Below are 13699 nucleotides of genomic sequence, written 5' to 3'. Positions count from 1 at the left end.
GCTTGTTCTAAGTAGGTGCTTTAGACCACTGAGCCATCTCTCCAGCCCGCTATTAAGATAATTCTATGAAGAAATTCAGATGGAATGGATATTGATTTGTGATACTGTATTAGAGTAAAGTACAAAAAAAGTCATTTTAGTTCTATCTTGGACCTTAGAGCTATCAAAATAATGACACTAAACATTTTTATAACACTTTTAAATTATTTTTTAATGGAACAGCTATTTAAGTAGGTTTATCTTATACAGGAGTTAGTTGAGATGTATTGAGATTAGTAAATTATTCAGTTTTACAGTACATTAACATAGTAAACAAAACCAGAGTTTAGAGTTCTTGACTCCTCGTTTAAGGAGTTACCAATTAAAAGTTAATGTTGCAGTAAACTAGGATATATGATTCAGAAAATATAGGAAAATTACTTAATCGCTTACCTTTCATTAAGTGTCTAATTTGCTAAAGGTATTGTGCCATTAGTTTTGCTTGGTAAAAATATAAATATAAATACAACTACCCATTATATTTGTTTCTGTTACTGTAACAAAATACCCAAGGTGGGGTGTTTTACAAAGAAAAGAGTATTTAACTCATGCTTTGAAGGGTAAAAACCTGGGATTATGGAGCTTTGTCCATTTGACTTCTGGTAAGTGTCACATTGTAAATAAAATGACATGGTGTAAATGTGGGCAAGAAGAAGGGACTACATGATGAAACAGGAAGTCAAAAACTTAGTCAGGCTGGCCTTGGACTCACTATGTGGCCCAGTTTGGCCTCAAACTCACAGAGATACTGCTGCCCCAGCCTCCTGAGTACTGGGAGGACAGGCATGTGCCACCACATCTGGCTTCTCTTTTATAACAACTTTTGTAGGGACTAACTGTGGTCCCACAAGAACTACCTAACCCTTCCTGAGGGTAGCAGCTAGGGACCTAATCATCCTCACCTTACTAGACCCCAATTCCTAAAGATTTTGTCTTGTCAAAGCCATCAGATTAAGCTTTCAAAAAAAGGGAAAGAATACTATTTACATACAAATTATTGTAACACCCATGAAGCTGTGTTGTGTCATAATGATAGAGATAATTAACAACAATATTTAAAGCAATAATATGTTTCTGTCATTTGAAAGCTAAGATTACTTTTTATTGCCAATGAATAGAGTGTCTCATATGTAGCAGTATATAGTTAAAAATATTTGGAGAAATTAGCCGGGGAAGTTCCCCATGTATATCTGAAGAGAATGGCTTTGAGATTGAGAAATAGTATTTCTTTGAGGAAGAGACATTTTACATTTACTTGCATGAGATTATGGGGATGGTCAGATTTAGTAGTGATAGTGTTTGAAATATTTGTGGTTATAAAGGAATCCTGAATCATGTAAGGAGAGATAGAGGAGAGGTTGGAGCTATCTAATGTATCCACACCTAAGGAAACAGAGACCCAGAGAGATTTGGAGTTCTTTGCCCAAGGTTAGTTAGTCACATGGCTAGAATGAATTAGATCTGAGTCAGATCCTTTCAAATTAGTTGGACATAATTAAGCAGGTTGATAGAAGAACCTAGAAGATAGAAAAATGTGAAAATATGTTGCATGCGTAGAGTATATTTCTTACAGAGATGTGGAACCTATCAGTCTTTAAGAGAGAGGAAAGAGCTGTTGACTAAATTTTGGTTCTTAGGCAGAGTAAATCATAATAGAATGTAGCCATCCATGGCATAATTTGTAAAGTAGGATGAACTGCTTGATGACATGTAGGAAAGCAACTTCTAAGTTATTTATTAGTCACAATAAATATAGTAATGCTAATGATGTTAACAACAGCTACCATTTAATGCAAGGCATCATTTAAATCATTTGTGATCTAAGTATTACTGTGCCATTTTGTAAATGAAGAAACTGAATCCTTTTATGTTTGAATTCTAAAGCTGATGTATCTCAAACTTGAGCAATGAATATAGATTTTCCTCCTAAAAAGTAATTTTCTCCTCCAATCCCATATTGATTTATTTTTATTAGAAAGTTCCTTAACTAAATATATATACAAATTCATTAAACTTATAGCTATTTTAATTTTTAAAACTAATCAAATAAGACAAATGGAAGCAAAACTTACAAAGTTAATATAAAGAAAAAACTTTTTGCTGAATGCAAATTCCAATTGCAAGAAGAATTTGTAGCTTGCTCTTGCATGGGATTTTTGTTTGATTTGGGCATGCTTGTACTACCATGTGCTTTGTGATAACTTAGTTTTCTGACCACTTTTCTCTATTCTAACTTCTCCAAAATACCTCCACATACAGTTAATACTTTGCAGTGTCATTTGACCTTCATGTGGTCTAATCTGTTACTTCTTGTTAATTCTTTCTGTTTCTATTAGTTGTGAGAAAGACTGCCACTTGATACCAATTTAATGGTTTGGAGCTCTGAAATGTCATGGCATTGTGTTTTTTCTTATAAAGTGATGATCAGCCATGTGATCTACAATATATTCATGTTCTTTATTGTTTTAGATTGTTATCAAGAAGAAATCATAAACTTTTTTTAAGAAATTCATTGGCTCTGCCATTCATAAATAGGCCTTTGTTGGTACCACGTAAAGAAAAGTAGCATTGCGCTTTCTTCCAAACTCTGCATTTCTGTAGCTGATGATGAGATCTAGGAATGTGCCATCGCCATCACTTCAGTGTTGCCTTAGTTCAGGCTACAACTCTTTTGTCTGAATTTTTGCCACATCCTTCAATGTAATGCCCACCAAGCTGTCTACACAATGTAAGCTTCTACAATAAAGTCTTTTAGGGTACAGTTGAGGTATTATTTCTAGAAACTCTTCCCTATTGTTTCTCCTTATCTTTTGCTTCTCCATCCCAGTTGTCATAGTTCACTATCATCTCTCCCAGGTAGCTCTCTTTCCTGTGTATACCTCTATCGTATTACTTAGCACTTTGTGTTAAAATCCGTGTATTTTGATTTCCTGAGTAAACTGTCAACTTCTTGAAGGTTAAAGTCTGACTGTGTGCCAACATAGTCCTCTTATCCAAATGTGATCTTGAATCATTGGATGAACTAATTGTTTTAGAAATGAGGGGCCAAAAGTAGGCCAAACCAAACATTTGCTTATTCTTTTTTACTCATTTATATAAATTTTATATGAATTGCTAAGTTAATATGGTAGACTATTTGAGCATGTAAACAAAATAATATCAGAAGCACTCTCTCCATAAAGAACTTAAAGATAGAATTATTTTGTTTCTCTTTTGGTCAGGTGCTGTGATTGTCTCCACACCCCAGGACATTGCACTAATGGATGCGTATAAGGGTGCTGAAATGTTTCGCAAAGTCCACGTGCCTGTAAGTATCTAGTTTCAACACTGAAAAATATGAAACTCTTCTAAGTGAAGAAGCAAGTTATTTAATCCTATGCTGAAATCTTCATGAAATTCCTTGTTCATCTTTATGGTAAAAGACATACTTTGAAGTAGAAACATGTCTACATATTAATGCAAAAGAGTTCTGAAACAGCCTTCAGGTATGCATTTTAAGAAGTCCATCCTCTTTCAAACACTTTTAACCATCTCTGACCAAAAAGGTTTTTTGGGAAATTATTTAGGTAGATATATAATTGAATAGATCACTTATGCAAAAGGAGATGAAAAAATATTTTTTTTCTTTTATCCTCTCATTTATTAACCCACTGATAGCCAGCTTTTTTGAAAAGGTATTGCAGCATTCTCTGCACCATATGACAAAATAAAACAAAGTAAAATATTTTAAAAGTAGTCAAAGAATAATTAAAACCAGATAATGTTATAAGTAAAGTCAGTCAACAAATTACATGTCTTTAAGGAAGTTAAATAATGCTAATGGTATGCCATAAATTTTCTAGCATCCAAAGAAAGAGAAACATTGTACCTCTAAAGCATTATCCATTTCCACAAGGTAAAGAAGAGCTAGACATCAAGAGAAAGAGAGCTGAAAGCAGAGTCATATCTTTGCAATATTCTCAGAAAAGAAGAAAGTCTGTGTGTGTGTGTGTGTGTGTGTGTGTGTGTGTGTGTATTGGGCACACTCTCATCACTTTTACAGAACACAGAAGGTGTTTCCTTCTTGTGTGCCTTAACATATACAAGGGGAATTATGACAAAGGACAATTAGAACAAACATTTCAGTATAAGATCAACGTGAGCCTTCTGTATATGTAGCTCTCTCTATTGGCCTTGATGATTTCAAGGATAGATTTTAGAATTTATAGGCCAGTGCTTCCTAAACTTCAACCTATGGACTAGCTTCAAGGGTCTCATAATTTTCCTTCAGCTTCTCCACCAAAAACTGTTTAATTACAGTTTAGTTGTTTTGATAAGAAAAAATTCACAGCTAAGGATAGAGCTCAAAGATAAGTTCTTGTCTGGCATGCTTTAGGTTCTTAGTTGGCAGGGGAGATGCAAAAGGAAGAGGAAAAAGGTGAAGGGCTCATTCAGTAGTAGGGTTGAAATTGTGATTAGTAAGTAGTTTAAGACCTATGAGATAGATAGATAGATATATATATATATATAAAATATATAAAATATAGAATATATATATATTTTAGCTTGGAAAAACTTTAAAGCACTGTAACCAGAAGGCCACCTCAGACACAAAACTTTCTGTCTGAAGTACCTAGTTTAACTATTGTGACTTCATATTATATTCTCTAAGATACATGTGATGCCTACCCAGATAACCTAATTGTGTTTCTTATTATATGAGATTTTAAAATATAAATCAGCAAAAGATTCTTTTTTTGAGACAAGGTCTTGCTATAGCAAAAGATTTATTAAAGAGAGGGCTATCTACCAGAAATTATGACACTGAGTTAACAAGTAAATGTAAATTCTTCTTTCTGTTAGAAATTATATAACAGAGCTGATCTGTTAAGAACACTTCAAGGTCAGGATAGTAGCCATTCTGTCTGCATGTAAGAGAATACTTAACTCTCCATTCTGTAAGGTAAAAATGGAGGCATATGTCTAAAACTCTAAAACACCATAAAACCTTTAAGGGAAAATTTTTTTTAAAAGAAGTTATAACTTGTTCTTATTTTATTCCCCTATTTATAATAATAATAATGTTATTATTATTATTATTATTATTATTTTGTATGCCAACAGGCCATTTCAGCTAAAGTTGCTATTTCAGGTAGCAACAGAGTCAGGCTCTACTACACTACTACACTTCGTTATTTGAGAGTCTGATGATGATAGCTGCCCAATTCATCCTGTGTACATTTTAGTTCAGATGTTATTTTTGCTTAACCTGCAACCCTTTAATTAAGAGTCAGATGAGCTCTTACTATTCTGACAGATTTTTCTTTTGTTCTTGTATCTTGAGGATAGTGCCCTCCCCTCTTTTTTTTTTTTTTTTTGCCTTTTAAAAATTATTTGCCTTCCCAGCTACATATGTACTTGATGAAGTTTGTGAGTAAATGACTGAGCACTTCCTAGCCATGAGCTCTGTATGCAGTTTGACACTGTGGTAAAGCTACATTGAAAGGGGAGTTTCAGTTGTAAGTGGGAAGTAGATTTGATGACTTCTGCGATCTCTCTGTCTCTTAAAGGCCTCTGAATCTAAATAATAATAAAATGTTTGAAATTAGTAAGTGTTCCATAAATGCAAAGATGTTTTGCTTTGTTTATTTCACTTTATTCCATTTTCCCTCCTGGTTTTTAAGCCTTTTTCCTCTATCCCCCCCCCCTTTTAAAGTGCATTAGTTACTATGGAAACAGTGACATGTTTGGCATTCATTGGTATGGGCAGAGTTTAGTAACATCTACAGGAACATTTTGAAGTTAATTTAAATGATTTCTTAAAATTCTAAGTATAGATAGGGAAAGGAAGAGATGAACTATGAAATTCTCTATTCTCTGAAATAATAACCTTATAGGTAGTTGGTAGAATTTTTTTAATAATAAAAGTTTACTTTTTAAACACTTTTATTTTTATTTTATTTATTTATTTATTTTTGTGGAACTAGGGATTGAACTCAGGCCCTTACACTTGCCAGGGAAGCACTTATTCCACTGAGCCATCTCCCTGGCCCCTTTAAACACTTTTAAATACAGATAGCAAACAAATACATGAAGAAGTGTTCCACAGCACACCGATCATTCAAGAAATGCAAATTAAAATGACACTGAGATACCATCCTACTCTAGGAAGAATGGCTTTCATAAAGAAATCAACTAATAACAAATGCTGGAGGGGCTTTGGGGAAGAAGCAACCCTTCTCCACTGTTGGTGGGAGCGTAGAGTGGTACAACCACTATGGAAGTCAGTTTGGAGACTTCTCAAAAAACTAAGTTTAGAAGTCCCATTCAATCCAGATATTCCCTTTCTAGGTATTTTTCCAAAAGAACTAAAAAACATCATATCACAGTGATACATGTGCACCCATGTTTATAGTAGCACAATTTATCATAGCTAAATCTTGGAAATAACCCAAATGTCCATCAACTGATGAATGATTAAAATGATGTGGTACTTTTATACAAGGGAGTATTACTCAGCTATAAAGAAAGATAAACTTGAGACTTTTATAGGTAAATGGATGCGACTAGAGGCTACACTCATAAATGAAATAAATCAGATCCATATATGTGAACATCATATTGTCTCCCTAGTGTAAGAACCTAAAAGAGTAAATAAAATCTGAAAGGTACAGTAGATATAGTAAAGAAAATAGATACAGCATAGATACAGTTTTTTAAAAAGTGGAAATAAACAGAACATAAGAAATAAATAATTGAGGAGTCCGCCAGATAGTTCAGCAGATTAAAGCACCTGCTTAGGCAGGCGCAGCGACCGGGGTTCGATCCACAGCCTGCTGTGCTAGCCCCGCCCCTGGGGTGTGACAATTAAGATGGCATGGTGGTACGTGCCTGTGATCCCAGCACTTGGGAGGTTGAAAACAGGATGATTGCTATGAGTCTGATCTGTGTAGTGAGACCCTGTAGCCAGACCCTGTCCTACATACATTAAAAAAAGGAAATAAATAATTGAGATAAGAGAAAGGAGAAGAGACAGGTAAAAAAGGAAGGGGACAAAAATCATGTAAGTATAAACATAGGAATGCTAAAATGATTGTGTTAGTAATTTCTGTCAGTTTTTTTTTTTTTAATATAGTGTAGGGAAGGGTGTATAGGGTGTTCAGGGTCTCACTACTAGATTGGACTCATAGTGATCTGCCTTCTTACAGCCTCCCAAGAGCTGGGATTACAGGTGCATATCACCACACCCAGTCTCAATTGCCATCTCAGTGCGTTTGTCAGTTTTTTGAAGGTAGCAGTTAATACTAAAAATGTTTACTTTGACCAATTTTATACGCTAATATCTGTAATCTGAGCAACTACATTGAAGACAGCAATGTGCAATATAACGATCACTGTTGAATACATTTCAGCTTTTTTTTAAATGTATGTTATTTCTAATGTCTTATTGAAAGGAAGAGTTAAGTTCAAGTGTTTGTATGCCTGTGTCTAGTAATCTGAGCAACAAATTTGATGATACAAATGTATAGTATACCAACCATTGTTAATTTTTTATTCCTACGGTGTTTTGAAACATCATGCCATTTTTATTTTATGTTGCTTCCTTTTTGTCTTTGTCCTTGTTTTTTTTTCTCTTTAAAATAAAAAAAAAAATCTACTTTTAATAATGAGTGGGTGGTATGCTGTGTCATCTCACTCTTTTCTATTACCTCCTTTAAATCCCCCGAATCTTGGTTTGGAGCCCTGCCTTAATCATTGAGCTCTTGTGTCACTGGAGTTTCACTATTCAGCCCTTGCTTCTTTGGTAATTTTTTTTGGATCCTGAAATACCTTAATGTGTATATTTCCTGTCTATTCCTTTATCATATAAGTGATCACTTAGCTTTAACTCCACAAAATTATGTATCCCACAAATATATATTTACTGATAAATGAGTGCTTTCAATAAGTGCTTTCTATAATTTTTTTAAAAAGATGAAGCTTCTTTGTTCAAATATTTTCTGTAAGTTCTGAGGAGACCAAAAATACTTTCTCCTCTGTACAATTAGGATAACTTCATGGAAGAACCCTGATTTTTTAATTTTTTTCCTGCTCCTGTAATTTTAGATGCTGGTCCTTTGCCTGCTAAGTTACTGTCAGTGTGGGGAAGGTCACTTCAGACTTTTTCTGGAGACCGTTCTTGTATTAGATTTCTGCTCAGGCATTTCTTCCTCTAGGAAGCTTTCCCCAACACCAGCAAAAGCTAATAATGCTTTCTGTGAACTACTTATACACTTAGCTACTTTGACTCACTTCATGGCAGGTTTTGCTATCAGCCTTTGTAGAAGATCATGTTACTGGATGCCAAAAAAAATGTCAAAAACACCCTTACAGGTGTGATAAATACTTTGATCTAGAATGTAACACCATCTGTGATGTACTGTTCCATTTCCCCCACGTTCACGATCTGTTCACTCATATTTTCTCAGCCATAACCAAATTGACCTTGCATTTCTTAGACTTTTCTAAATACTCTTTCCTAAAAATCCTGTGCTGTTTTTCTACCTGAGATCATCTTATTCTCATTTTACACCTGGAAAATCCTTTTTTTCTCTTGGTGCTTAAAGAACTTTTCCTCAGGGATACTAGAGCTAATGCTCTTAACTTGATGAGCCTTTCCTGTCTTATACCCATTCACATTGTGTTTTTCCTTTTACAACTGTCATAGTTGTCGGTTCTTTTCCATTTACAGTTATCATGCTGCAAGTATAGAGATCACCTGCCTCTTTCACTGCCTAGAACATTAGCTGCTCACTAAATACTTGCTGAGTGAATGAATGGAGTAGGATTTTGCTAGGTAGAACTAGGGACTAGAGAGAGTGGGAAATCAATCAGAAAAGAATTGAGAAAACACAGATTGTGTTCAGGACTGTTCACTACATCTGTACTTGAGGAAATATGTCTGGCAGGCCAAGGAATATGGACTTTCTTCTGAAAAGGAGAATCCATAAAAAATGTGACTAGGAAGTAAACATAATTAGAATGGAACTTTTAACTTTAAAATCCAATGAAGGCAAATAGAATGGACAGTTGCCAGGAGAGTATGGGGGAATTAGAAAGTGTTTGCTCTGGTCAGAGTTATTCATACTCTGCCAGGGATACAGCTCACTGAAACTCTGCCTGCCTTGCAAGTACCAGGTCCTGAGTTTGATTCCCAGTACCAAAAAGATAGAGTTATTCAGAATCAATATGATATCAGGGTAAATTACTCTTAGGAAGAGAAAGCCTTATTTGATAAAGATTTTGTATTAGTTATGAACATTCATGTATGTATATTTATATTGATCAAGATATAAAATTTTCTCTTACCAGGAAATTAGTCTAAAAAATTGAAACCACTAAGCCAGGTATGATGGCACATGCCTATAGTCTCAGTACTTGGGAGACTGAGTTAAGAGGATTTCTGTGAGTTCGAGGCAAGGCTGAATTACATAGGAAGACCTTGTCTCAAAATGAAACAACGTTGGAAAAATTAGTATAGGTAATGGGCAGTGAAAACGTCTGATTTAGAATAATGTCAGTGAACATAGAAGGGAATATTGAACATACCTGATATTTAGAAGGAAGAATTGACAAGCTTGGCAATTGATTGCACTGGGTAGAGAGTTTCAAATCAAAGAGACAGAATTCAGTGGAATTTTTAAGAGTTATGTTGCCATTAATAAACCTAGCAAGAGCTGGCTTTCCACTCAAGATGACACACTAGAAATAAAGAGATTTGGTCTGTAGTCATGGATCCTTGTTCTGCAACAAAGATATGGCATAAAGCCTAGTCCTGGTTGCTGAACTTTGTCATTTCCAAATAAATAATTCTGAAAATTCTGTAACTATTTCAGCCTTGCAAATAATTATTTGTCTTACTGGAGAGAAATTTTTATTTTTTTTTTCTGGGCTGGCCAAATAGCTCAGCAGATTAAAGCGCCTGCAAGCAGGCACAGGGGCCAGGGTTTAGATCCCTGGGCCTGCCATGCCGGGCCTGCCCCCGGGGTGCGCTGAGATGGCAATTGAGAGTGGGCATGGTGGCACATACCTGTAATCCCAGCACTTGGGAGGCTGTAAAGAGGAGAATCACTATGAGTAAGATCTAGTAGTGATACCCTGAACACCCTGTAGACCCTTCCCTAAAATTAAAAAAAAAAATTATGTTTACTTTTTCTGCTGAAAAAGAAAGAAAAATGCAACTATGGAACTTTTTAGTAATTATAAAGGTTAATGATTATATTTCATCTATTTTATTTTGTTTTATTTTTTGAGAGTCTTCTTATAATATAGTTGAGGCTAGCCTTGAACTCACAATAATCTTCCTGCCTCAGCCTCCAAAGTGCTGAGATTATAGGCATGTGTCACTACATGCAACTTTTTTTTTTTGCGGAACTGGGGATTGAACTCAGGCCCTCGTGTTTGCCAGAGAAGCACTTACTCTACTGAGCCATCTCCCTGGCCCTACTGAGCCATCCCCCAAGCCTTCAACTCATCTCTTTTAAAGACTAGTTATATTCCTTACAAAAATAATATTATCTTAGAGCTTCAAGTATGTGATTTCTATCAATGTTTTCTTGATATGTTGTGTTACTAAATATCCTCCAAGTTGCTACATGGAATACCTTGGAAGTGAGGATCAGATCTGTGGTTTAGGGGGCCGGGGAGATGGCTCAGTAGAGTAATAATAAAATAATAAACTGTGGTTTATTATTTCTCTGGCAAAGTAATTGTTTATGGCAGTATATAATTTTTTAACCAAATGCTCCACATCTTCATCTCTGAATTCCTTTAGAATTTCTGTGATTTTGATGCTGATCACTGAGCCTTTTCAGCATTTATTCTGCCTATTTTACCTAATTCTCTGGCCTACCCACACTAAAAAGCAATTTAGAAATAGGCAGTCTTACTTGAAAATGAAGACAGGTGATACATTTATTCTCTTTTTCATCCTTAAGCATATTTTTTGTTCTGATCATCATATAGTCTCACTTGGTTCTCTGGGAAATTTTTTACATTTGATGTTTATATGGTTTAGATGTTGTTTTGTCCTCCAAAGGTCCATGTGTTGGATGCTTGGTCCTCAGTGTAGTGGTGGATTATTTGAGAGGTACAGCCTGGTAGGAGGTCCTTGGGTCTTTGGAGGGATGCTCCTGGAAGGGGTCTGGGAGCCCTGAGCCCTCATAAGAGTGAATTATGAGAGCGAACTAGAACCTTAAATCAGTCTCTGCCTTTTAGCTTGGCAAAGTGTTCTGTCCCTCTCCCACCAGTTCTTGCCATGCACCATGAGGTCTTAATCAGGCTTGGGTTGCTCCTGGTGCTATGCTCTTTAAGTGTGAACTAAATAAACCTCTTTTTTATGTTAGCCCACCTCAGATATTTTGTTATATCAGTGGAAAACAGACTAATACAGATGTACAAAATCTTTCAGTATTTTCTTTAGAGGCCTTGCAGGGTGCTATTTACTTTTTGAGGAGTACATGAGTGGTTATATATGACATATCACATATGGGTTTCTTCTTTACAATTGGGTAATTTTACTATTTTTAGAAAAATGATTTTTTTCAGAGATAATATTTATAAGACTTCATAGTATTCGGCATCTCTGCCACAATTATATCTGAGAAACTAAAAATATGTGCTCATCTTGTGTCTTTCCACAGGAGCTCCTCAAAGATCATGTGCACTGCAAACTAGAATACTCTGACTTACATGAATCAGACTCATTCACCCTGTGAAGTAGAGAACCTTATTTTCCCCATTTTGTAGATGATAAACTTGTGTAAAGCTACTTATTTATTTAGGGAACGCATCTTCTGGTCTTATATCCTAAGAAGTCTGCTTCTTTCAACAGCCCACTTTTTTTTTTTTTTTTTTTCCAGTAGTGAGGATCAAACCAGGCCCTTGTGCATGCTAGGCAAGCACTGTTCCCTGAGCTATAACACCGACTCCTAAAGCCCACATCCTTAATTGCACCTTCTATGGATAATCCAGAGTTGAGTGTTAGTATTGTGGACATAATGGAATAAACTGGATATTTAGGACATAAGAACTGTCTTCTTCATATTTGCTCATCCATGAGTTCTGATTGTTCAAGTGGATGAATAAAGCCAAAGGAAAACTAATGGATTAACAATGTGGAAGAGGTAAGGATCTGTCTTCGTATTGCTGGGACAACATACCCAAAACCCACAAGTCAAAGGAGGAAAGGTTCATTTTAGCTTACTATATGTAGAGATTTCAGTTTATAGCTAGCTCTAAGGCAGGGTGACATGACAGAGTAGCATGGCAGAAGAAAGCAGTCCATAATTTTGTTCGGTAACTTCCTCAAATAAGCTGATGCCGTAGGTAATTTAAATTTTGCCTTCATAATTTACTATGTGACCTTAAGCAAACAACCTAGTGTCAGTGTTCCCTTCCATGAAATAGGGTAATACGTATCATTATATGAGCTTCTTTGTCTCATACTTAGTATATCCTTAGCACATTGTAACTGAATATAACTTTTATAGTGACAGACATTATAAGACATTATAATTTCTCATTTCAGAGTTTAAGAATTTAAAGTGTAGAGAAGCTGAGTTGCTTCATAGACTCACAGCTATTAACTTGGTCTCTGAGGAATGTGGATGCACACCTCCCCATTCATTGTTCTTTCCATGTCAGAGTCCTTGTAAGAAATAAAATAACTCCTATCTCATTTTTGAAAATTATAAGATCTATATACATGCTTGAAGTGTATACCAAAAACTAGTTCAAAGCTAATGGAAAATTGAAAGGCATTTGTGAATCTAACATATTCCAGTTACTATTATTCATTCTCTCCTTAACATTATTTTTTCTTCCTCACTTTTCCTTAAAACATAGATTTTAATCCTTCTGACAGGTTCCAACTGGCAAGCATTTAACCTGATTGTAACCTTGAGAAATTGGATTATATAGTAGCCTGAAAATTTTGCTTGTTACTTACTTCAATCTGGGCTTAAAATGCCAAGAAAAAATTAAAATTGGGGCCTTTTGAACCTGCTTAATTCAGTATATTTAGACACAAAAATCCAATATTCAGAACAATGTTGATATTTCAAGAGAGTCAATTTTTTAAAAGTTAATAAAAGCCAGTGATGGATTGGAATAACATAAAAATAGCATGTGAAATATTTGTGGAAGCTGATGTTAGTTAGGCACGTATTGCTTGCTTTCTCTCAGTGAGACTAGATGAGGTAAAGAGAAAAAAAGAAGCTTATACTTTGATGAGGCATTAAAAAATGAGCATGCTTACAGCTGCATCTCAATGGCATTATGCAAATGAAGCTAGCACAGCATCTGTTTTCCAATGTTTCTGCTATCAAAGGATAAACACAATAGATCTGCAATAAGCATTAATAGCTTAACAATATACAAAGTATGCACAAGATGTAAGGTTTTTTGACAAATATGTGGATATGAATGCTTGCCTATTTAAGAGAGAAATTTTTATGAACAAAATTGAAATATGGATATTCTGATGTTCTTCATTGCATTGGTTTCCACTGTTCAGAATCTCAATGATTATAAAAGATTTCTCTTAGATAAATAAGAGTAGTAGTTTCTAAATTTTTTACTACTAAACTCATGCCTTTTTGTTTTTGTACCCCAGCTATTATTGATTAATGACTAATCTATT

At 35.0% G+C, this 13699-nt stretch overlaps 1 protein-coding gene across 2 annotated transcripts in view; it reads left to right on the top strand.

Annotated features, from left to right (window-relative positions):
• Nucleotides 1–13699, top strand: part of Nubpl (nucleotide binding protein like) — a 313256-nt gene that overhangs the window by 274167 nt on the left and 25390 nt on the right. For both annotated transcript variants that reach the window (XM_004637100.2, XM_023721862.1), the window contains one exon: nt 3261–3346. In XM_004637100.2, the coding sequence (XP_004637157.1) occupies nt 3261–3346 (86 nt within the window). The remainder of the gene's footprint in view (nt 1–3260; nt 3347–13699) is intronic.

This window comes from Octodon degus, unplaced genomic scaffold (genome assembly GCF_000260255.1).
Source record: "Octodon degus isolate 3935 unplaced genomic scaffold, OctDeg1.0 scaffold00086, whole genome shotgun sequence".
In the NCBI taxonomy this organism is placed as follows: domain Eukaryota; kingdom Metazoa; phylum Chordata; class Mammalia; order Rodentia; family Octodontidae; genus Octodon; species Octodon degus.
The sequence above is the reverse complement of the archived record's forward strand: the minus strand, read 5'-3'. Positions and strand labels throughout refer to the sequence as shown.